Genomic DNA, 26480 nt, shown 5'->3' with positions numbered 1-26480 from the left:
GTGCCACTTACAAAAGATCAGGAAATTGATTTTCTCAATGCAAAAGTTTCTGAGTTATTTCAATCAAGCAATTTTATGCAGTCCCAGTTACACGAATCTGAGCCTGGGAAGGACAAGAACATCTAGGAATCTGTAAACAGGATATTATCTTCCCTCTCAACGACTCTCCATCAAGAAGAGTTGTTGGAAGGAGGAAATGCAGAAAAATTGTTTAAGTGTTGAGAAGTCTGTTACATTTTTGGTCGAAAAGTTCAATTTCTTCCTTTCTGAAATGGACCAACTAAGGGCATGTTTGACAGCGGTTGGATTGAACATCAGCATGGTGGACGAAGTTGAAACTTTTGTCATTGCTCATGATAAAATACTTGAACTTAGAAGAAATGAAGCGAATTTGTTCCAAAATGTGCGATATTTGGAAGATGAAAACAGGAAATTGCGTGAGCAAATGAAGAAACAGAAATCTATTGCTGAGAATGCCAGTACAGAAATGAAAAAACAGAGTGCCGGATTTGAACAGGAGAAAAACAGTTATGTTAACACCAAAGAGAAGCTTGCCATGGTTGTGACAAAAGGAAAGGCTTTGGTACAGCAGAGAGACTCACTGAAGCTATAATTGACAGAGAAAACAAGCGACTTGGAAAAATGTATGATTGAACGGCAGGAAAATCGGGTGTTCTAGAGGCTGCAGATTCCCTTCAGGAATCTCTTGAAGAAAGGGACATGATACTTCAGAAGTCTGGAGAAATATTATGGGAGTGTGTGGCAATGCACGAATTTCAGTCAACAGATCTTTTTGAGAAAGTAAGATGGCTTGTGAATGAGAACAAATCACTGAAGGCTTCATCTCTTCAATACAATAAACTGACAAATGCATTATCTGTTTTTACATTTCCAGAAACAGTTGTTTCTAATGAATTAGATGCCCGAGTCCATTGGCTTGTGGAGTCATATCATCTATCTATAGAAGAAGCTTTGAAGTTAAAATACAAGATAGCTGAAACAAGGGCAGCAGCAAATGAGGAGATTTATTGCCTCACCACTTTATTTTTGGCTGAAATGCAGTAAAAGGGCTATCTTCAAGCAGTTTTTGAGGACTATAGAAACAAATATGAAGCACTGGAAAAGTCACAAAATGAGCTTGCTAAAGCAAGGGAAACTGCTAATCATTCGATCGATTACCTGAATGAGTCACAGTTAGTAGAGTCTATAAAAAAGAACCATCTTCAAATGAAGTTGGAGGAATTGAGAAACAAATATGAACTTGTTGTTCAAATGGAATATCGCTTCTTGCTGGAGATGGATTGAATAGTTAGTATGTTACTCGAGGCATCTGGGCTTGCAAATGTAGGTCAGCAAGAAGCTCTCACAGAGCAGTCTGATATGGCCACCACGATTGTTGATTGCCTTGCAAAGATTGAAGAAAAGAAACATCACCTCAAATCGTTGCAAATTGTAGACAGAATGTTAGAAAGGTTCCAGAGTCTTCTGTATATTAGAGAGCAGGAAACAAGGCTTTATGAGCTAATTGTTGAAGAATATGTGTTGGATGGATTGGAAGTGAATCGGCTGTCAAATGAATCACAAGAGATCACTGAAGAACTTAATGCACTTCAGGATGAGAAATCCGTGATGCAGAAAAGCCATGAACAGTTGGAGGAGAAATGATCCATTCTAAGGGAGAAGTTATCTATGGCTCTCAAGAAAGGCAAGGGCCTTTTCCAAGAAAGAGAAAATCTGAAAGCAGCTCTAAATGAAAAGAACACTGAAATTGATAGGTTGAAATCTGAAGAAGAGCTGAACCTATCCGTTTATAATGAATGCCAAGATCAGATCACTAAGTTGTCACTTCAGATTTCTCAGTTAGAGATTGATCTTGTTGCTACACAGTAGCGTGCTGACCAACTTGAGAAGTTTTTAGCAGACAGTAGCAATATGCTTCAAAGAGTCATAGAGTCTATTGAAGGCACCACTACTACAGCTGATTTGGCTTTTGAAGGGCTTGGAGAAAAGGTGAAATGGTTTGTTGGATATCTTAATGAGCGTGAAATTGCAAAGATGGAAATGGAACAAGAATTGATCAAAGTAAAGGATGGAGCAAGTTCATTGGCAGGTAAGTTATTTGAAGCCCAGACAATGACTGAATCACTTGAAGTTGCCTTAACCATGGCAAAAAATAACATATCTCTGCTCTTGGATGAGAAGAAAGAATTTGCAGTTTCTAAGACACTTCTCGAGGAAGAACTACAGAAGACAAAAGAGAAAGCCTCGTCTCAGACAAGCAGATTTGAAGAGGTTTCTTTGAGTAGAAGAGCACTCGAAGATACTTTGTCACTGGCAGAGAACAGTATTTCCCAGTTGATGAATAGTAGAGACGCAGCAGTAGAAAGAAGCACACTTGCTGAAGAGCGGCTAGAGAAATTGAAGGAGGAATTTTATGTTCATATTAGTGAACTTGCTGATGCTTATAAAACTGTACAGGGCCTTGAAACTGCATTTTCTGAGGCACAGAAGAATATTTTCCTGCTAACTGAAGAAAACAGCAAGTTACAAGTTGATAGAGCTTGTTATAATGAGGTAAAGAAGTTAAAAGAAGAGGCCGAATCTCAGGCTAGCAAGCTGGCTGATGCCACCGCAACAATTAAATCGCTTCAAGATGCATTAATACATGCAGAGAATGACATGGCAGATCTTGTTCAAGAAAATAAAAATGCTGAAAAAGAGATCTTAGGTCTTGACTCTTAAGTTGAAATCTTGCACGGAAGATTTAGCTGGAATGCGTGGAGGCAAGGAGATTTTGCCTCTGGAGCTACTGGATCAGCTGAACAATCTTCAATGGCTTCAGAAAGTGGAGGTGCTGTCAAACTTGTTAGAAGAATGTTTCACAAAAAATTTGAGAGCCTGAAAGACATGGAAATTCTTCTAAATGAAATGACGGATATTTTCAAGGAAATGGATTCAAAAGTGCTGCAAGGCTGTTGTTCAATCATGGAGGTACGATAGTTGTTTGAATGTGCTTATTGCTTTATGGTTACTCCTTTTCAGCGTGCTATGCAATTCTATATACTCTTACTGAATTTTACCCGAAATGTAGAAATACAAGTTAATGTTAATCGTCTAACTCATTTCCTCCCATCTCATGCATTTTCTCATCTGATGGTCTCTCAGTATTTTCCACAATTTTTTTAGGATACTTATTCTATTTCGACCAAATCATCCAGCTCAGATGGTGCTTTGAATATGAGTAAGTTGTCGAATGACGAGATAAATGCAGCAGATTGTGAGAATATTATGTATCTTATTCAGAAGATGATTGAAAGATTTAGTCTTAAAGACAAGATACTAGCCGATAAAGTAAAAAATTTCTCTTCGTGTATGGATGAATCCATTGCAGTGCTGTTGAATGGATTACACATCAAAAAAGGTGGAATAATGAGTTCAACAGAGTACATAAAATCTTTAAAACAACAAGTGAAGGAGATGGAGGCAGATAAGGAAAGGAAGGAGGATATTATAGCATTGTTGGAAAGTGATATAAGAAATCTATCATCTTCTTATACTGATGCCGTTCAGGAAGTGGATTTTAATGTGCAGAAAAATCTATCAAATCTGATTTCTATCCTCAAATTTGTAAAGTTTGATGATAAAATGTCCATAGATTTGGGAAAATTCGGTGGTGACGCCTCTGCAGGAATTGCCAGTGACCATATGAAGACAGCCGAAATGTGGTCGCATGCTTCTAGACACAGTCAAGATCTAGGTGAACTTTTTCTGGATGTCATAAATAAGTTGACGTGTGTGACCGAGGATATGCAGTAGAACTTGCAAGAGTCCAAGTTAAGCTGTGATGAAGTCATGGAAGAAAGAGATCTTTACAGAGAGAAAATATACATGCTATAGACGGATATAGAGGCACTGCAAAACTCATGTGATGAAATGAAGCTTAAGCTAGATGATTATAAGGAAAAGGAGGATAACTTGAGGAAAAGAGAGACAGAACTTTCTACTTCATTATCCAGATTTCATGGTGCTTCATCCTCGTTTATGGGAAAACATTAGCTTACTGTCATTTTCTGTAATTAACTGCTTTTCGTGTTTCTTTTTGTTTATTTCTCTGCTATCATGTTTTCTTTCAGAATTAGAAGACCGTCCCTTATCAGTGGCTCAGATAAAATCCATTTTACATAAGATGAATGGGATGTAGTCCCTAATGTTGCATTTGAATTTGGAAACAAGGAGCTGGATGGTTCAGCTGATGTAACAAAGCTTTTCTACGTTATAGATAGTTTTGATGGACCTATGAGGACCTATGAAGCAAGTAAGCTCCCTGTCATTGGAAAAGGAAGAGGCAGCAACACTCATTGGCACAAATGATTGATCAGATAAACAGCACATTAAATGATGTCAAAAAATGGAACATCAAAAAAAATCAGTCGAATCCAAGTTGTCTCTCAGTTGCAATCCTTCTGGTTCCTTCTTGAACTGGCTTGATTCTATGTAATTAATGATAGACGTTTTCACCTTGATCAGCTTGGCATTTACTGAATCTGAATTGCCTTCTTTTAGTGCTTTGAGGAAGTCTTGGGCAATAATCCTCAGTAACTTCTCAAATTGATTTCTGTATCTTCGGTAAAGGGCATATCCAGACATCTGGACATTCGTAAATGACTTCATACTTATGCATCAAATATAAAAAAATGTGAAAAGACAAATGCCAGCTTACTTCAAGAAAAATATAAAAAAAATGTGAAAAGGCAAATGTCAACTTACTTCAAGAAAATGTTGAAGTGCAACTGCGGTATAAAGATTAGCCGGGAGAGAATTTAGAAAACTTGCAAGCCATGCCCAACCTTCTTTAAGTCCATGGAGATTCTGAAAGCCACCAATTTCAGTCTGCCAAAACAAGACTATCAGAACTCATGCTTCTATCATACCAGTAAAATGCATTGGAAGATTTTGGTTAAAACTCAAGTAGAGATGGAGCACCAAACCTGCACTAAAGCTCCATAGAGTCTCATGATTGAACTCAATCTCTCTACATAACTATCAGTGCTCTCGATCTTTCCATCTATTTCCTTGTAGCCAATAGCTTTGAAATAAGCTTCTCTGGTTTGAAACAATACCTGTTAAAGATAACATAAATATGGTAACAATTTACAGCAGTTCTGTCAAAAAGCCAAAAGAGAGCAAGAATGTTTCTGAACTTAAGAGTCCGATCATTTCATATGACTCTTGAAGAGAACTTTAAAACTAAATGAAACTTCCCATACTTTTACATCAGAAAACCATAAGAAAGAAAAATAGAAAACAAACAAAAAACAAATGCTTAAAACACCGAATTAGATTTATTACCGAAGAGAATTCTACAAATTTGGGCACAGTGTAGATGCAAACTCTATTTAACTCCGCCATGAGAATGTCCATAGCCAATGGAATCTGTATTCAATGAAAAAAAGTTATCGAACAACATATTTTCAAGGATCAACATCTTGAATCGCTGCTTCAATGGACACAAGCATACAAATCCAAGCATAAAGAAGAATTGTCTTGCATAAAAGAAGAGAACATAAAAGGACTTTGTAGTGAACAATTGATTTCATAATAACTAACTAGAATCATTAGATAACAAGTGGCAATGAAATTCTTCACAGCAGAGTTTACCTTGGAGGTGACGAGAACAATGACACGACTACAAGAAAAAATAAATCCGTCGCTCTTTTGAGAATTTTCACAGTTGAAGACCACCTGTAAACATCACGACTCCCTCAGTAAACATACATTTATCAGACATTTTCTGAGCATGACGATGTAATTTTCTTCCACCTAAACCTCTTATGTAATCAAACAAATAAATGAAAACACATAACTCCTTCAAGTGATAATAACAGTACCTTTTCTGCGAATGAGAGGATATTGAGGGACTGAGGATATTCCGGACTCCTCATTATATTGACCAACTCATCTGCTTTTGTTCTGTTGAAAAAAAAATAAAAATGTGCAATTCGCACATAACATAATATATTTTATCAGAAGAAAATATAAGCTAATGAACAACAAACTGAAAGACTTATTGGTTTGTTAAAATGAAAGAATGATCAAATCCAACTGACCTGACATTTTCTACAGTAGCAGAGATGGTTTTAATCAGCCTATTAAAATTCTGTCCAGTTTTTCGGTTACCCTGGATTAGACAGACAATTGTGGTTCACAAATGTCATACCATTGAAATTGTGCTCATGAACAACATCACAGACAAATAATGAATCCTAAGAACCACCAAACACAATTTACTCTAGCATGCAGTGATCTTTTCAAAGTTACGACCACCTTATGTGCCTTACTTATTTTGGACAAATGATTCTATAAACATGTTAAGATATTTAAATGTATAATACAGTAATCTAAGAATTTGAAATTCAAATCATCCATAATGATTTACCTGATTAGAACTTCCTTTAATAGCCTCATTTTCAGACGTCAACTTTTCATATATCTGTAGTCTTTTATCCTCCAATTCTAAAGCATTTTTTGAAACTCTGGTCATATTTCTTTCTGCCAAATAGACTCAGTCAAACTTCAGATTAGAATCGGGGACAAAATAAAAATTCTTCTTTATCAACATAACGCAATCCCCAAATACCTGATAATGAAACCTGTTTCTTATCGTCAGACCCTGTAGCCGCAACCTGCCCAAGAGTTTCCTTCGAATAATCCAGTACCATGGGAACACCATTTCTTAAAGTTTCAACAGCAGCTTGCTTCATTTCTTCAACATACTGCTTCTCAGCTTCGGCAACCACTTCAGCCATTTCAGCTCTCTCAGCTTGTAGCCTAGCCTACGTTGATTCAAAAATACCAGACAAAAATACAGTTATTTAAGATACGAAACAAATAGCGGACGATGGATGCATATTCACAAAGCTACAACTATTTTTCTTGGCAAATCGAATGCATGAAATGGATCATCCATAATTTGGTGTGCAATTTAGAAACAATTTCTTTCTGATCAATTTTCCAATGGTTGGAAACTTTCAGAAAGATGCATACACAACATGACAATAAGATATAGAAGACAATACCATGCTGGGAAATCTGAAGATTTTTCATCAATTAAAAGTTCGTTCTCGTTTTTATGTTTGTACATAAGAAGCAATGGCAGAAAAACCATACACATATGAATGTCTGTCACATCTGCCTCATTTCCATGGGGGGAAAAACAAATTCCCAAAGGCTTGTGAAAATTTTTGTGAATTCAACAGAATCATTTTTCTATTACAGTAAGGGTTGTCTTAATTTGAGATAAGATTGACTAGTTGTCGTAACAGAAAAAGAAATAAAAGAATTATAGAAACGATGAACGCCAATAAGCATACATCATGTTTAGATACAAAAAATATTTAAATGATATAAATGCGGAAAGAACCTTTTTTTCAGTTTCGATCCTTTCTTGACGTATTTTTTCTTCTATGAGAGCCTTCTCTTTCCGTTTAGCCTCTTCACGAGCTGCGTCGTCTCTTATTCTTTTCTCTTCTAGTTGTGATATGTGCTCATAATCTCTTTGTACAGCTGTAAGGTGATTATCAAGTGCTTCTGCACTGCCATAATTCAATAAAGTCTCAACCACAGTATTCTCATTCTATTCAAATTATCAGAGTAGACATAATAGGAACGCAACCTTAAAAGCCTCGCTAAACATAATGAAAATTAAGAGTCGAGGTATGCAATTTAAAAGGTCATACATTGTACGTTGATACTGCAAATCAAATTTTCGCTCTCTCTCTTGCTGTGTTCTTCTATGCTTATCGGTTTTAGCAATTTTAGAAGCAAACTTCTCATTCTCCGTGACCAAATTTGTCTCTAAGATTGATATTTTATTTCTCACTTCCTCCTGTGTGTCAGAAAAATGGAAAGAAAGGTCAACGACTATTAGTCCTATGATGTTAAAAGAATGAATGAAAAAATTAAAATCAAACACGCACTAATCTATCATGAAAATTAGAGTAGATGAAAAAAGAGAGTTCAGAGTTGTTAACCTCGTTGATATCATTTTCCCAAATCATCACACACAAATCAAGTATGTCTACTCACCGAAACATAAAGCTGAAATTCATTATTTAGCTCATGGAGTGCACCTTCTGCTAATCCCACTTTATCCATCAAATGACATTGAGCATCAACAGGCAACTCATAATCAGAATCATCACTGCAAGGAAAAAAAAAAGGCTGATAAAAAACCTGGTGTACACTAAGAATTAAGGAACATGTCAACTTGTTGATCAGGAAGGGAAAATAATGAGTATTTAATCCAACAAGCCTATGTAGAATCGTAATCGAAAAAATAAGTTCTTGCAGAAACAAGTATTTTACCAGAAAAAAAATTGTATTTCATACAATGGTGTAATCAATATGGTAATGTTTATTGTTGAATAAATCTTTCCCACATTCACTCTATTATAATATTTTCATCTCAATTCACATAGTGATAGATATGAGAAAGACAAATGATTCAATTTTTCACTTAAAAGGAGGGGAAGATGGCCCCATAACAAAATCTACGAAAACAATAACACAGAATATGGAGATAATACTTTGTAATGAGTGATTTGCGCTTCAAGTATTTCACTTCTTTCTTATTTGATAAGTATTCAAGTACAAACCTCATATAGACTTCATCCAAACCAAATCTTCTGCCTGAAAACATGGATGTGTTAACAACCTCTTCTTCAGTGTCACTATCAGGAAAACCCAATCCATGATCATATGGTGAGTGAGGTGCCATAGGGTACATCCTAAGAACAGAAGTAGGGCTTGCATGAAGAGCATGCACTTGTTTTTGGCACTGCAACAGTTGGCGAGCAAATCCAACATTTGGGTTAGTCACTCCTCTGGCTGCCTTCACATGCTGAAATGCATCATCAAAGCTCATCCCCACTTTCCACATAAGATACGCAATGACCAATGAGTTCGATCGCGACACACCTTGACAGCAGTGCACGAGAACGCGCTTGCCTTGTTCCCGAACATCTTCAAAATAACCAAACACATCATAGAGAATACTTGTTATATCCTCGGACGGGCAGTCATGCAGCCAAAGTGTTTTGTACACAAGTTCATTCTTAAAATATTCTGGGCAAACAAACCCCACACAGTTCAGCACATGAGTGATCCCATTCTGGCGGAGGATTTCACGATTCTTTGCAACAGCATCACTACCCAAATATATATGATCCAAAATCCTTGAGCACTCCTTCTCAAAAAAGGCAAGCTTGTCTTTTCTAAAATCAAATTCTCGGGGATGTTTATCTGAGGCTGAATTTTCACGGGGTGTTGCGGACCCAGGACTTACGCCGGGGGTTGGAGGATTTGGCCATATACCAAGATCATCTGACCCAGCTTTTGGCCATTCTTCCAAACTGGATCTGATGATCGAAAGAGGTTGAAGAGGCGGTAAACAAGCTCGTGCTTTGCTGTTCCATTGTGGTTTAGAATTAGACTTTCTTGGTGGACGTTCAGTCCATGAAACGGACCTTGAGTATGTCTTCCAACTTCCACCTGGTGATTGCTCCTTCTCTTCATCACTTATCATTTCAAAACACAAGGTGACACTCTGTAATCTAATTCAAGCAAATTTAGGTGTTTTTATAAAGATCCAAAACCACATGAAAATCAAGTGTCAAGATTGAAAAAAAAAAACCTGAAATACAAATCAATCAAAATAATCAACAAAACACTAGTCAAACTTCCCTAGAAGCCAAAGAGAACATCAATTTTTTGAATTTTGATTCTTGAGACCTTTCCAATAGATTACACCCACAATCAAAGAAAAACCCGAGCGATAGGATCTTTAAAAAAATAAAAAGGAAATTAAAAAAATATTGAACTAGATTCCGTCACATTAAACCCTTGACCAAAGTTTCTTCAATTCTACATGACCCAGTAAAACCCACTAAACATCGCTAACAAGTTTCAACAAAAAACACAAAAATCATAAACAAAGCAAAATTCAAATTCAATTCAAGATAATATCAATAAAACCCCAAATACAAAATAACTAAATTAATTCGTAAATCGGTCCAGAATTTTCAAGGAAAAAGGCGAGCAGAAACACTTACATGAACTAAACGTCCTTACAAGTTTCCGGGCACAAACCACAGACGTTTGATTAGCATCCCATGGTGGTATGACAATGAAGAACAAAAATTAAATTAAAATTAATAATAATAAAACAAGAACGATCCGTTCAACAAAAGAAACTGGGGAAATTAGGAAATAACTATATTTTATTTTTTTATTTTTTGAAAAAAAAGAAAAGAAAGTAATATAGATAGAGAAGGAGAAGAGGGTCGAAGGAGAGAGTGGGAAAGAGTCGCATGTACGATTTTATATTTCCATTTATGAGGTAGTCAAGCTTGACTTGCCATCATGGAAAGACCCGTCGAGATTTTAAATCGCATTCTTTATATTAGAAGATAGAAGACAGAAGACAGAAGACAGAAGATAAGAAAATATATTGTATATATAAATAACACAGAAAAAAAAAATCGATATGGTCTTAAAAAATTCGATATGGTCTTACGAATTAATTTATGAGTCGAATATCCTATTTAGGTCACTAATGAAAAAATATTACTATTTGTGCCAAAAATATTATTTATTATTGTAAATATGAACATATTTCACGGATAAAAATCAATGAATTATATATTTTTGCTTATTCATCATTTCAAAATATCGGTTATATGTTAGTGGGCATATATATGATGTCCATATATATAGACATCATCCTCCATGATCCATCTATGATCTTAGTGGGTGAGACAAGAATATCTCTTTTAGGTCGAAAAATGTTCTATTCGGTTGGCTGGTTTATAACAATGTTAAACTCAATATGGCAAAAGGTGGTTTTCCTTTTTTTATTTTTTGTTGTTGATATGTTATATTTCTTTACGCTTCCTTTCTTTTTAACTGTGCTGTGTCTTTAAGTAGCTCTTTTGTTCAATGTTTCTTTATTTTTCAGTTTAAGTTTGAATTTAAAATTTTAAAAGGGTCTCTATCTGAATGATTGCATTTTCTGTAATTTGAGAGGGAAAAAATAGTCCATTTCTTTCTTGATTTTGATCACATGTTTACCAAATTTTATTGGACATTGTGATGTTTTGGTAAGCAGCCTTTAATGAAACTAATTTTTTTAGGCAATATGGTTGAATCACTGCTCCATCCTCTATATATGTTTGTTCACCTTGATGATGTTCCGTCTTTTATGCCCGACTGTTGGAAATCGAGCTTTCTGGTTTGCGAACCTGTTTCTTCTTTCTTTTCTCTTGAATCTTTGAATTTTTATTTCTTTTATTTTTCTGATTAATTTTGTTGAAATACATAAATATTGATTACGACGCAGGTACAATGTTTAAGTTTACAGTCTGATTCTCTCATGCAAATTCATACTGTAGATAATCTAAATTGTTTTGTCAGAGAAAAATTGCTTTCTCGAGTGGAGTGACTGGGGACGGACAGCTTGGTTCCAACTCTTGGGTTGGATCCAAATGAGGCTAAAGTGGCCGAAGAAAATCTCAATTTTCCAGATTGTGCTCGCTATTATGAACGAAGCATTTGGTGCCATCAAGCATGTAGAGGACTTGTGGCCCTCTTCCCTGGAGGCAAAGTGTCTCAGGCTCTTCTCCAAGTATCAAACACTTTGTTTGCTTTTTTAAGGCTCTGTTTTATACGTGTGCTAGGATAAGTAAATGATTAATAATTAGAGTGATTAAAAAATGAGATATATGGATTAATAGTATGGTGAGATAAATAACATGGTGTTTAGTATGATTTTAAAATGATGGATTAATTTTGTAAATTTTATTATAATGATCAAAATGTCCCAAATGATAATTAAATATATATTCTTAAAATAATTGGATAGATAATTAAATATTTATAATTATAATTTACATTTATTAAAATTAATTTAAATATATTTATTAGAAATAAATTTGTAAATATGCATTTACTTTAATAATTAAAATAGCAATAATATTTTGAATGTTAATGTTAAATAAAGTTTTAGTAATAATTAAAATATTATTGTTTTTTCGTAAAATAATTATAAATATTTTAAAATAATTTGATAGATAATTAAATATTTATAATTAATAATTAAAATAGTAGTAATATTTTGATGATGCATATTGTTTCTCTACAATCAGATTTATGTGCATCAAACTATTTCTTTCATAATAAATTTCGTTTTCTACTCTTGGTTATTTATAAATTGAATCGATTTATCTCAGGCTTTTGAATTTCTAAGAGACCGTGCTATTCGATTTGATCTTTTTCGCATACGTAGATGCTCTGGTGCACATATTTACCCTGAGTAGAAATTGAAGAAACATGTGGAAAGTTTCCATATTCCTGAAAGGGAATCTCCGTGGATCATCATCCAGTTATCGCAATCAATCATCGAGGTTGCATTAATTTCATTAAATGTCATGTTTATGTTCAATCACTCATATTTAAGGATTTATACATATGTAAGAATTATGAATCGCACATACATATTGTAAAATTAAAATTAATATATTTTTGAATATTTTTATCAGTATTGTATTTAAGAAATTACTTTTCCATTCTTATAGTGTCCAAAGTTAAGAATTCATATAACTTTTTTTTTCGATATATATATACACACACATTAATGTTGATAGATTCGATCATTGTTTCGATTATGAAAACATTACTAACATGAATTATGCATATGACAAAGGATTAGCTCAGTTCTTAAATCGTCAAAAATATTTTTATCAATCAAGTTGGCCTTTTAGTTACTTTAAATGTAAAAAAAAAAAAATTAAAGAATCTGTAGATCGTAGAGTAATTAATATCAAATATAAAGAAATTATTAATATTTTATATGGGAAACCTACAATTTCAATTCTTCGATTTCGATAAAATGAATAAACTATGAATTAATACAAATTTATTTGATTTGAATTTTAATCTACTAATTTATATTTAACTTAAAGTTTTGGCACAACAAATTAATTTTTTGCCGATATTTCTATAATCCGATATGGCAGTATCACATCCAAATTTCTTTTTTTTTTTTAACAAAATAAATATAATGGTAGTTGACCAAAATTACGGTCAACTCGTCCATGTACATATATGATGCACGTAATTATCTTGTAAAAAAAAAGGTTAGTTATGATTTTTGTTTTCTATTTTTTAAAAATTAATTGAATGCAAGTAAAATCCACATACCTTCTTTTTTGTCGAAATTTCATCATCAGAAATTTCTTGGAAAGTCTTGGATAACAATAAGCTTTCGCCAATCTTGCAAGGAAAATCAAATTTTACATGTTATTTAATAACATGTCATATCAAATGTATTAATGATTAAATCATCCGAATTTTTTAATTTATATTTTGTAACAATTTTATGATTACTCATCCATATTGCATCATGAAACTCGAGCACCATATCTATATATGTAAAAACGTTGCCAGTTTGTTTCTTGAAAGCATCGATAACCTTCTTTTTCTTACTATTTGAAACATTCAGTTGGTTCTTAAAAGTGGGATACGGTTTGTGTTACAAACAAATTGTGATTCGTTTTTGAATTTGGAGCTAAATTTTCTGTAATAATCAATGGGAAATACAAGCCCAGTTCCGAGAACATTTTCATCTTCATTTGATGATAATGGCTACCATGCTCTGCACCACCATGCTCCGTCAACCCTTGCACCACAACGCCGGCTGGACAGGAAATTCTGAAGAATTGATGAAAATTGCCAAACTTTGGATAAGGTAATTAGGCCATCATGTTGAATTGCACGCGGAATTCTTGTTCCATTTGATTGGTTTAGCTGTGTAAGGACAACTGAATGGTTAGGCTAGGTTGTCTTAATTCATGTCACGTCTATAAAAATTATGAAATTGCATATATAATTTATAAAAAAAAAATGACAACTTCTGCTCAAAAAAAATTAATTCACCATTCTCTTCCGAATAACTATCCACATCATCTCGATAAATGGAGTAACAAGTAATTATTTACTTTTTCTCAGGTAACGGCTGCCCTCTCCCGGTCGGGATTAGGGTCTTCCAATCTGATTGTTGGTATTGATTTCACAGAGAGTAATGAGTGGACAAGTTGAAAACTTCAAACATATGTATAAATTTTTTGACAAATCCTTCAGAAAAATTTATAGGATTATGCTAACTTTTGATGAAAACCAGGAGCCAAGTCTTTTAACCGGAATAGCTTGCATCATCTTGGGAATGTCCAAAATCCCTACAAACAAGCCATAACCATCATTGGGAAAACCCCACCCTGTCATCTTTTGACGAAGATAACTTGATTCCATGTTTTGGATTTGGAGATGGTAAAGTTTCAAGAGGGATATATCTAATCAACAAGAAAACGATCATTAGTTGTATTGATGGTCCAAATTTTTCTTGCAGCATCGACACACGACCAACATGTCTTTATTTTATCCAGACGGAAGGTTTTGCGAGGGATTCGAAGAGGTGCTAACCAGATACCGCCAGTTAGTTCCTCAGCTTCGTCTTTCTGGTGCTCGCATCCACACCTTTTTTGGCAGAGTAGAGCCATTGAGCATAATCGAAACCGTGCATGAATTTTGAAAACCTTAAGTTCAAAGGGACCAATTTCGTTGTATTGAGTCTGCCATGACGAGTAGTCACAAATGCTGCATTGATTTCAGGTCCAACATCATTTGCACCGGTTATTGAAATGGCTATGAGCATTGTTGAGGAAAGTAGAGAGGCCAGGACCATGTTTTCTCATCATCGCAGATGGCCAGGTACACTGACTATATTCACTTTAAGTTCTTGTTATGAAAGATGTCACACTGAGAGACTGCTGGAATGAATTGCCTCTCAACTCCTCGAATGTAATGTTAAGTTCAGATATTCTCAGAATGCCTGAAAAATGCATATCCTATTTACAAGGTGCTCGACTAGCATTTCATGTTCGGAGTAAGCGCATTAAAAGCCTAGGACTTATGGGAAATATCCTTAGTTGTTATTAATATTCATGATCATGTAATAACGAATGAATGTGCGTGTAGGTGACAAGAAGCAGTGATACACCAAATGGTCAATTGAGCTCACAGGAGAAGAAAACACACACTTACACACACATGTATGCATTTATGTAGGTGTGTGTGTGTGTGAAACTCTAGTATTGAGATAAAATACTGGAAGTATTTTTATTTTCTTTATCAGCCATCAGACTGAGAATCCTCCAAGCAGAGCTGTTCTTCTGCCACCTTCTCATGGCAGAGTTTCTTCCAGCGGCAGTTCACTTAAGCCGTATGGTTCAAGCAGTTTTCCGCACAGTACTCTGTTTTATTCTGCCCATGAATCACCATCGAGCAATATGTATGACAACAGGTAATGGATTCACCATAATCCTAGCAGGGCAATTGTTATCACTTGTCGAGCATACGTATAGCTAGCTGAGTAGAATGCTCGTTTGGTGTCGAGTTTTCAACATTTGAGTGTTTTTGTTTCTTGAATTTCTAATCTTACTCGTTTCCTCGTCAGGGTTGTCCAATTTGTAAGAGACACTCAAAAGACATGGCTTTGGCTGTGGACATAAGGTAAAGATTGTCAACTTCTCTCTACATAACGAGGTTATTTCACGAAGAATGATGCAATCTTGAATCGTTTTGGTTTTGTCGTTCTTGGCCAGACCTATTGTTACAATGGAATAGGCCTTGTTTATTGTCCGATATGCCGAAGCACGATCACGACAAGAATAAAATTGTATCCATAGATAAGAATAAAATTGTATCCTCGTCAGGGTTGTCCAATAAATGTTTGGGAAGTTTTATACATTTTAAGGCACCTGCGAACTAACATTCATTTTTTGAATAGCGCTGACCATGTGAAGCATAGATACTAGAGACATTGTATTGTTGGAATATACTGTGACATTCGAAAGTAGCTAAAATTTCATAGATCTCATGTGATTATCCATTGATCTGTCGGAACGTGTTGAGACTAGTGTCCCTGCAAATCACATATCCGGCTACATTAAGTAGAAACCTTATCTAGGAAGAATTATTCCATTACACCTTTTTCTTGAACTTTTATAATAAATATGTCATTTTATTCAAAATTTAATCAATCAAATGAAAAATGTCATCATTTTATTCAACCTACTCGAATTTTTTAATAATCATAATATTATATATTTAAAAAATCCTATCAAGTTTTATAACCCAACTAAACGGACCTTAAATTATTTTATACGTGTTACCAAAAAACGTGCCTATTCTTACTTTATATTAAAAACACCAACGGACTGCCCTCCCTCTCTTCTTTCTTTTTTTTTTTTTTTTTAAAAAATATATATTTTCCAGCAAGGCACCGTGATTACTATGGTCCCTCCTATCTTTAGAGAAAGGCCGAAGCCTGGCTCTTCAGGCTTCATACTCAGCGTTCGCTTGATTGATGTTCGGAAGCCAAGTATGAGAATTCAGATGCTGCCAAGATATCCTGTAAGTCCTGTTGTTAATCTTCTTTGTATAAATATTAGAATTGGTGTTGACTGTTTTTTCGGTTGTGTGGAGCATTTTTTTTTGTTTTTTGTTTTTAAGTTATAATTATTGGTCGATGGGATCTTTCTTGAAGAGTTTTATCCTAAACATTTTAGATTCCTTTTGCAATTTACGGTGCCTTAGTTGTCAGAGTTAAATGGTGAAAGATTAGTATTTGTATTTATAAAAATAATGGCGAAATTCACTCTCACTCTCCCATGTGAGAGTATCTACGGATTCCATTTGTAATTTTTGTTCTTTAACAAGCCGAGTCTATTGTTACAATTTAGCAATCAACACGTACTTGTCTATTTTATATGCTGAGTAGTTTTGAGGATAATCTCAATCAAATTTGGCACCTTTGATTCAGGGTGTTTTCTTGAAGCATAATCTGGGTAATGAAGAGTTTGTATCGAAATTGCTTGACAGAAGGTGGGCCTTAAGCAGCCCAGACACGAAAATCAACCAAGTAATGACCTTGTATCGAAAGGAAGGTGGATTATGTGGGAACAATTCTTTCAAGAACATCAACAATCCTTGTCTTGGTGAAGGGATGATGCAAAAGAGTCACCCTTTTCCATCATTTTATGTTGTGAGAGACGACTTGTTACATCCATTGGTGAATGGTAACAAGGCCAGGAAATTAGACGCAATTCTTCCAGTCCTTGAAGATAATGCTGCAACTGATGTGGTGAGATCATGATCTTTTGAAGTTTCATGTGGCTCTCTTAATCTCTTTCTGCCTTAAGTTGTGAATTTTGGTTATAAATCTTGCTGGCATGGCCTATGTATGTGTAAATTTTAATGTTTTGATAATCTTAAACGGCAACAAAAGTGTATCAAAAAACAAAAAAACAGCAAGCACTCACATTTCCATTTGTTTCCTTGTTTTGCTGCAGACGACTATTTATGAAATAATCATTTGGTGACATGAGTATTTTGCTGGTAATAAACTAAAAACACCCCCAAAAAGTCAGTTTCTTAAAATACTTGTAAAAATTGGATAATGCCATAATGGATCCTTTTAGGTCACCTGTGGCGGTTGCCAAAGTGCGCACACAGCAGCTGTAGGTATGTCCCATGCTTTTATTTTTAAGTTTATTGCTGTTTTGCTGGAATTATATCTGACAGAGTCGTAACCTTTTGTTTCATTAACATGCAGCTGTTTCATGTGCAGAGAGAGGATTAAAATCTCACTTGTTACTCAGAGGAGAAGAACCTGAAATTCTAACGGGATGAAATCTGGTTTCTAAATTGTATGGAAATGTTGTTTATGTTCCAAGATCCATGTATGCCAAGAGAGAAGAAATGCTAACAAGGCATGCCGAGTTGGTTCTTGGCTGTAATGGCTCTACTTATTGGCTCAGGGATTTTCTTGAGGATCTCTCCTTATATCATCTGGCGAGTAATTACAAGTCCTCAGAAGAAGATACCGTTGAATATCAAGAAAAAACAAGGAAAGTTGTTATTATCAATGAAGGCGCAGGAGATGCCATAGCGTTGCTTGGTATCCAATTGTTTTTGGAGCTATTATCGATTTTTTTTCCTTTTAAAAAATGAGCATATCTTTCTGGCTGATTTAAAAATTTCCCCTAGTTGCGTTCACAAAAGTTTTACATGTCCTCTTGTGCATTCTTATTTTATCAGATGCTTTGCTGAGATGTCATTAAAACGTTGTTCCTTATAGGACTTGTACGTTTGGTTCGGTACTTGTCCCAGGACCATTTGTTTGGAAAAAAAGCAAGCTCTAAAAATTGTTGTAGATGCTGGCAGCGGGACTACAGCTATTGGTTTGGGTCTTGGTGTTTTATGTTTAGGGTGATTGATCCACCTTATTTTTTTATACCATTTAAGTATATCTTTATCCGAATTATGTTGATTTTTTACTCAAATTTGTTGAGAACAAGCCGCTTATCGAGATTCTTTTTTGGTTGCCATTTTGAGAACCAGGCTTCCATGGGAGATTATTGCCATAATGCTGGCTGATGATATTGACGGATACAGAAAAATGGAGCGAAACTTGATATCTGAATTTTTTGCATGCTTTACGTCTTCCCTTGGTGACTACCCCCTCGGAAGTGGAGTAGATTTTGTAATCGTAAACTGGGTGGAACGGAGCTTACCAAGAAAGTAATCGAGTCTTTGTTTCAGTTATTCTAGTCCCCAAAATATGGCTCCGAATGACAACACACTTGTGACGTCCTTGCAGATTTGGCAAGATATTAGAAGGGGAAGTTCAAGAACGCCAAAGAATAGCACAGCAAACCGGTATTCTTGTAGATCCTATATATACTTTATCGGCTTGGGATCTTGCTACACAACTTTCTGAGAACAAGGAAGACGATGCAAAAGTGGTAATGCTCCACACTGGAGGGACGTTGGGAATGTTTGGAGTGGCGCAGCGGTGCAAGTCTCACTTTAAAATGCCAGATAAAGGTGTCAAATAGTACAAGTCTAAACTTTTGAAGCCGTGCACTTTCCCGAAATGAATTTATCACATTCCAAGATTTGTAATTTTTTCTGCCTGAGTAAAGGCGGACCTAGTCTTACAGCATTGAATTTTATATACGTTTTCGATCGCATTTTTGAGTTCGCTCATAGATATTTACTGAATAAGGATGGTCCTTAACACATTTTATCAGTGTTTTGTATTTTGTCAGGTAAAGGAATTGTGTCATAGGGCAAACTGAGACTGTCTAAATTTATATTAGAGTTAAAAGACATTAGCACATTCAAATTTGTGATGGTGTACCTGTAACTGGATAGTTCTAATAAGAAGGATGAAACCGTTTTTAAATGAGATGTATTCGAGTGGTCGGTCTAAAATTTTATCAACGGCAGCAAAACAGCAGCAAAACTTTTATTGTCACAGCACCTACGTGCATACATGCATGCCTCGTATTTGCTAGCTTCTGTACAACCGAGACCCTTAGTTCTGTCTGTGAGACTAGTGCGTGGCATGATTTGGAAATCTTCGGCGACGTGAGGGCTTTGCAGATGGAGCGCCGGCGTGAGGGAGGACTTGAGAGCGGGGTTGGTGGCTGTTCAAGAGCAGTGTAGCTTGGGCTAGCAAACAGTCGATATAATAGCTTTAACCAGCTAGTTGAGCCCTGAGGCTCTGTCATCTCGTCAGCAGAGAGATTTAGAGGCTCACTGTGAGAGTTGAGAGCCTGAATTTCTTTACCTTTCTGTTTTCGAATGATATTTTTCTTTTTAGGTTTAGTGAGTGATTAATTAGCACGTGGAAATATTTTAGTTAAAGCTTCGGTTTCCAAACACGTCGTAAAACGGAAAATTTGCTGAAAAGAAAGGAATCGAAGGGGAGCATTATATTGGGTACGGCTCTGTCTTCTTGCGAAATAAGGCCCAATCGTGCCTGTTTGTCAATTAATTACGAAGGAAAATATTATTTCCTTGTTTAATTTCTTAATTTAATTTATTTCTCTAATATTATCTTTTCCTTATTGATTTGATTGTGCATAATATTTAATGAGATTTTTTCTTTCTAGATAATATGATATTTAATGAGATCTTGCCTTTTTAATTAATGAGATAAATATGCTAGGATTTTATTCTTGATGATGAGATATTATTGTGATTTGGTATCAATATTTAAAAGAGTTTATTTCTAATTAAACTCTTACTTTCCTTATTGAATAGGGTTCCTTGTGGAGATAAAAGTCTACATCTATAAATAAGAGATCAAGAACCTCATTTTATCTCTCTCACTCTCTCTCCTTTCTCTCTTGTGCACGGACCTTCTTGATTATTCATACACGCACTTTGGAGAAAGCTCTTGGATTGAGGATTCACGCAAACATTTAGGAGAGAGCTTTTTCGATTTATATGTTTTTCACTCTTCGCTTGGAAGTTTTCATGAATGCATAACTGATGCACTTTTGCACGTCGAGATTTCAGAGACAAATAATTCTACAAAGACGTTGCTGTTTTGAAGAGTTGTGATCGTCGTGTTGTCCTGAATGTTGCCAACATCTGCAGACAACATCCGTGACGATGTTGGCTGAAGATCGTTTTTAGTTGCTCGTTCCTTTTGGGATCATGTTTTTGTTTTGCTTTCTTGATTTAGTTTTTATTCTGGTTATTTGTTTTAGAAAGCATTTGTTTCCTCAACTTGTTGAGGAAATTGATTTTTCTGATAATCACTAGTGATAGGTTTTTATGTAAACGATTTGGTTTTCTAGTGATTAATTTTGTCATAAGACACCGCAAAAGTATTTATACTTGTGTAAATTTAATCTTGTCCATTTATTTATTTTAAGTGTATTTGTGGTACAAAATATAATTTTTCGCTGCATGTTGTCCGAGATGTTGTAACATCTGACATAACACCTAATTCTGATAAAACACAAATCAACGATTTTACATACTATTTTGATATTTTTATTATTCATTAGTATATGTCCAACACAATTTCTTACAAATTAATAATAATATATTTCTAAGAATCGAATCATTTGCATCTTACAGTAATCCATTTGAAATTTTAATGAAATTTTTAAGCCCGTTCATTCTTGCAGCTAGGAAACCACATCTTGAGTTGTATGTATATACGATTTCAATTTTCGTGTGTTACATTTTTGTTTCTTGCATTTGATCATAAGCAAGTTCAAAACGCGAAGAGACATGCGCTGACATCTACTACATGTTCCTTCTCGATTTTTTTTTGTTTTTTGGATTCTTATTATCTTCTGGGTACAGCACAGCCGGCCAGTTTATTCCAAGTTAACCCATGTAAAGAACTCAGTTTTAGTGTCAGATGAAATTATATATATAAATTTCGAAGCATTTTTCTCGTGGGGCAGTTACAGTGATGTGGCCGGACATTTTAAGAAAATTTCAAATGCTGTTATTATTATTATTTTTTTACTTTGATTCTCTTGTACCAAGCTATTAACATAAAAAACACACCTATCAAATATCCCATCGAAGACAAATTGCTCTAGGACAGAATCTGGAGCCATCTGATCGATTTAAAGAAACGAAGAAAGATATCAAGTAGGTATAATTGGAAACAAACAAAACTAGTTGAGCTTCTTGAAAAAGTTCAAATTGTTTTACATACCGTGGGACTTCGTCTACAAAAAAGAAGTAACATAATCAGTCATAATTGGGATTTTCGTGGCTAACAAATGGAAAGAATTGGGGGGAAAGGGTGGATTTTTCGGTTTGCTGATGGTGTCGACAAGTTACTGATGTTTCTTGGCATTTTGGGTAGTATTGCGGAAGGTTTTGCTTCTCCCATTACCATGTATACGTTGAGTGGAGCGATAGATGAATTCGGGAAGGCTGATCGGGCTATTACTAATGGGGCGGTGAACAAAGTAACCATGTATAATATTTTGACCTTTTAATACAATAATTTGGAATTACAGTTTAACTGAGATGTAGGAAAACAGCACAGTTTGAAGCTTCTGCCATTTTTTTCCTTTGCAGTATGGGCTGAGACTACTTTATGTTGCTATTGGGGTCGGATTTGCTTGTTTTATTGGTGTATTTTATCCTCTGCAAATGATAAATTGTCGGAAAAATATACTTTGGTTATATAGAATGTTAGAAACCATCGTCGGCTTGAGGAACTAGCTAACTTTGGTGGTATTTGACTTGCGGTTATTTTTGTGTTGCAATCTATATTTGTAGAAGGACTTTGCTGGACAAAAACTGCTGAGAGGCAGACATCTCGAATAAGAATGGAATACCTGAAGTCGATACTTAGACAAGAAGTCGGTTTCTTTGACAACCAAATGACTCTTTCTCCAGCTTCCAATCTGTCTCAAATATCTCTACTGATGCGCATTCCATTCAAGACGTTATAGCTTCCAAGGTCACGATTCATTCAAATTTTTTGTCTTCAACTTTTTGGATCTTAAATTGTATATTACGAAAGTTGGATCAGGATTTTCTTCTGCTGCAGATTCCCAACTCTCTAGCTCAAATCTGTTCACTGGTATTTGGTCTTTTAGTCGCATTCCTACTTTCTTGGCGTCTGGCATTGGCTTCTGTTCCATTTGCTATTGGATTTATAGCCCCGGGGGTTGGATTCGGAAAGCTAATGATGAACACAAGAGTCCAGATTAAGGATGCTTATGGGGTCGCAGGTGGAATTGTCGAACAAGCAATATCAAATATAAGAACTGTTTATTCATACGTGGGAGAGCTAAAAACAGTTGAAAGGTTCAGCCATTCACTCCAGAAAAGCAGTAATCTTGGAATAAAACAAGGATTAATGAAGGGTTTGATGATAGGTAGCATGGGAATGATTTTTGTGACTTGGGCATTTCAAGCTTAGGTTGGTGGCCTTTTAGTAACCGAAAAGGGTGAAAGTGACGGCCATGTTTTTATAGCAGGCATTTGTATCATTCTTGGAGGACTGTAAGACCTCTTTTTCTTGAATCTACGCATTAGATTATTTGAATCTATATATATACTCTTGATTTAGATTTTTTTATATACTCTTTCAAGTTGATTCGCGGTCTTGATATTTCATCAGGTCCTGTATGTCCTCTCTTCCTAATGTACCATTTATAGTAGAGGCATCGGCTGCTGCAAAGCGTATTTTTGAGATGATTGAACGTATTCCTCACATAGACTCTGAAAACGAGAATGGGAAAATTTTGGCTACTGTAAAGGGACAAATCGAGTTCAGAGAAGTTTATTTCAGCTATCCATCAAGAAAGGATGAACCGATCCTTCAAGGGCTAAATCTTAAAGTGAAACCTGGTAAAAAAGTCGGTCTTGTAGGTGGAAGTGGTTCTGGAAAATCGACAATTGTTTCTTTGATCGAACGGTTTTATGACCCCATAAAAGGAGATATTCGGCTTGATGGACACAGAATAAAAAGACTTCAAGTCCAATGGTTTACATCTCAGATTGGATTGATGAATCAAGATCCAATTCTGTTTGCCACATCCATTAAGAAAAATATACTATTTGGAAAGGAGGATGCTTCAATGGAACTGGTAATAAATGCTGCTATATCAGCAAATGCAAACAATTTCATAGTCAAATTCTCAGATGGATACGACACTCAAGTAAGTTATTTCATACGCTGAAATCTGATTAGTAGGTTGTTTATTTCAACATAACAGATCGTATTGTTTCGAAATTTCAGGTTGGTCAGCTAGGTGTTCAGTTATCAGGTGGTCAAAAGCAACGTATTGCTATAGCAAGAGCACTGCTCAGAGATCCAAGGATTATTTTGCTTGATGAAGCTACTAGTGCTTTGGATGCACAATCTGAGAGAATGGTACAGGAAGCGATTGACCAATCTTCACAAGGCAGGACAACGATTGCCATTGCCCACCGCCTTTCTACCATACGAAATGTTGATTAAATTATGGTACTGGAGTCGGGGAGGGTCGTTGAATTAGGGTCGCATGATGAGCTGATGCAAATGAATAGCGGAGAAGGTGGAATATACAGTCAAATGGTGAGATTACAGAAATCGGTAGTGCTAAATGAGGGTAAAAAAACACCTCATAGGCATAGCCCTATATCGCCTCATTATATAAGATCTAGCTCGTTGAATAGTTCTGCTTCTGGATTCACACCACCACTGATTTTGAGTTTAGTTCCTTCTTCAATTCAGAATAGCCCGGCTTCATCGTTTAGTTCCCATTTCGAAAGGGATGAAAAACCAGTGACTTATTACCCTAATCCTTCACTATACATATTACTATAAATGAATGCACCAGAGTGGAAGAGGGCGTTTCTTGGCTCTATAGGAGCTGTTTTATTTGGGGTTGTTCAGCCAGTGAATGCATACTACATGGGCGCTCTTGTTTCCGCTTACTTCACTAACCAAAACTCAAAAATAAAGTCCGACACAAGATTCTACAGTATCATCTTTTTAAATATAGATGTCGTCACCTTCTTTTCTAACCTGCTCCAGCATTACAACTTTGGAATCATGGGAGAAAGGTTAACCAAAAAGGTTCGGTAAAGGGTTTTGAAAAATATTCTAACTTTCGAGGTTGGCTGGTTCGATCGGGAAGAGAACACGAGTGCTGCCATCTGTTCTCGTCTCTCTACCGAAGCGAGCAGGGTTAGGTCTCTAGTTGGAGACATGATATCATTAGTGGCTCAGGTATTCACAAACGCTTTCCTATCTTTCGTTCTTGGACTAGTCATTGTCTGGAAAGTTGCCATAGTGATGATGGCAATACAACCTTTTATTATAGCCAGTTTTTATTACAAAACCGTTTTGATGGAACAAATGTCTGAAAATGCCAAATACGCACATAATTCAGGAAGCCAGCTGGCGAGTGAAGCAGTATTGAACCACAGAACTATAACCGCATTTTCATCTCAGAAAAGAATCATTGAACTATTCGAAGAAATGCTGAAAAACCCTCGAAAAGAAAGCACGAGACAGTCATGGATTTCTGGTTTAGGACTTTTTAGTTCCCAATTCCTAGCCATAGGTGTTGTAGCTATGACATTTTGGTACGGTGGGACACCCATGAACAAGGGGTTACTTAGTGTAAAACAGCTCTTTCTAACTTTTTTTATCTTGATGAGTACCGGTAAAACGATAACAGATGCATGAACTATGACATCTGATCTGTTAAAAGGTAGTAGTGCTATGAGATCATTTTTCGCAACTCTAGACAGAAAAAGCGAGATTGAACCTTACAAAATTGAAGGTCTAGAAGCTACAAAAAATCTGAAAGGAACCATAGAACTTGACAGTGTTTACTTTCACTATCCATCAAGACCTGAACAGTTCATCTTTCATGGCCTTAGTCTCAAGATTGACGCAGGAAAAACAATGGCATTTGTTGGAGAGAGTGGCTCTGGAAAATACACCGTGATTGGATTGATAGAAAGATTCTACGATCCCGTAAAAAGGACAATTCTGATAGACGAAAAAGACATCAGAAATTACAGTTTGAACAGTTCATCTTTCATGGCCTTAGTCTCAAGATTGACGCAGGAAAAACAATGGCATTTGTTGGAGAGAGTGGCTCTGGAAAATACACGGTGATTGGATTGATAGAAAGATTCTACGATCTCGTAAAAAAGACAATTTTTATAGACGAAAAAACATCAGAAATTACAGTTTTAGAGACTTGAGATCAAGCATTGCATTAGTGAGACAAGAACCGGCTATTTTCGCGGGAACCGTACTAGAAAACATAGTTTATGGGAAAGATAATGCCACAGAAGCTAAAATCAGAGAAGCTGCTGCACTTGCTAACGCTGATGAATTCATATGGTATTTTTCAACCTCTATTTATCAGTCACATTCACACACATTTTATTCTAGTTGGTAAGATACCAATATCGGAAGTAACACGCATGAATTGGCACTCTAAATCATACCTATCTCTCCTTCACGTGCAGTTCAATGAAGGATGGATACAAAACATTCTGCGGCGAACGAGGAGTTCAACTTTCGGGAGGACAGAAGCAAAGGATAGCACTTGCACGAGCAATCTTGAAGAATCCGTCAATCTTGCTTTTAGACGAGGCGACGAGTGCACTTGACAGTTTGTCCGAGAATCTAGTGCAAGAAACATTGGAGAAAATGATGATGGGAAGAACTTGTGTGGTCATCGCGCATAGGTTATCGACTATAAAAATGTCTGATTCCATTGCCGTGATCAAGAATGGTAGAATTGTGGAAGAAAGATCGCATTCTGAGCTACTTGCTCTTGGAGACAAAGGCTCATACTTTAACCTAGTCAAGTTGCAACAATATTGTTACACTCCTTAGAAGGGGTAGTAAGATGCGGAGGTTAAATCTTGTACATTGGCATTAACAAATATTCAAGTCACATCGAATACATACTTATGATAAACAAATCCCGTAATAAATACATATTATCTATATAACAGTTTTAGTAGGTTATATATTTTTAAAAAAGACGAAATTAGAGAATATTACGAATATGAGC

The 26480-nt window shown here is 35.6% G+C and overlaps 1 protein-coding gene and 3 pseudogenes across 5 annotated transcripts; 3 read left to right on the top strand and 1 right to left on the bottom strand.

Moving 5' to 3' along the window:
* Window positions 1-4416: 4416 nt before the first annotated feature.
* Window positions 4417-9583, bottom strand: LOC140822077 (mRNA export factor GLE1-like). 5 transcript variants are annotated; one of them, XM_073182796.1, is made up of 13 exons: window positions 8655-9583; window positions 8086-8200; window positions 7737-7885; window positions 7421-7592; window positions 6638-6833; window positions 6437-6549; window positions 6108-6178; window positions 5889-5970; window positions 5659-5742; window positions 5350-5433; window positions 4989-5120; window positions 4768-4890; window positions 4417-4647 (listed from the first exon to the last, which is right to left on the bottom strand). In XM_073182796.1, exons 1-13 carry the CDS (start codon window positions 9581-9583, stop codon window positions 4417-4419), a joined length of 2481 nt encoding a protein of 826 aa, XP_073038897.1. The 5 variants fall into 5 exon arrangements, with proteins under 5 accessions (XP_073038897.1, XP_073038898.1, XP_073038899.1 ...); XM_073182797.1 differs by having other exon boundaries at window positions 6437-6562; window positions 6666-6833; XM_073182798.1 differs by having other exon boundaries at window positions 6638-6698; window positions 7460-7592.
* Window positions 9584-13642: 4059 nt separating this feature from the next.
* Window positions 13643-15620, top strand: LOC140822176 (E3 ubiquitin-protein ligase RGLG1-like; annotated as a pseudogene).
* Window positions 15621-16407: 787 nt separating this feature from the next.
* Window positions 16408-19294, top strand: LOC140822145 (D-cysteine desulfhydrase 2, mitochondrial-like; annotated as a pseudogene).
* Window positions 19295-21713: 2419 nt separating this feature from the next.
* On the top strand, window positions 21714-26299 carry LOC140822175 (putative multidrug resistance protein; annotated as a pseudogene).
* Window positions 26300-26480: the final 181 nt, after the last annotated feature.

The sequence above is a fragment of the Primulina eburnea genome, unplaced genomic scaffold, assembly GCF_022965805.1.
Source record: "Primulina eburnea isolate SZY01 unplaced genomic scaffold, ASM2296580v1 ctg739_ERROPOS11973397, whole genome shotgun sequence".
NCBI lineage: Eukaryota > Viridiplantae > Streptophyta > Magnoliopsida > Lamiales > Gesneriaceae > Primulina > Primulina eburnea.
Note: the sequence above shows the minus strand (reverse complement) of the source record. Positions and strands in the feature narration are given on the sequence as shown.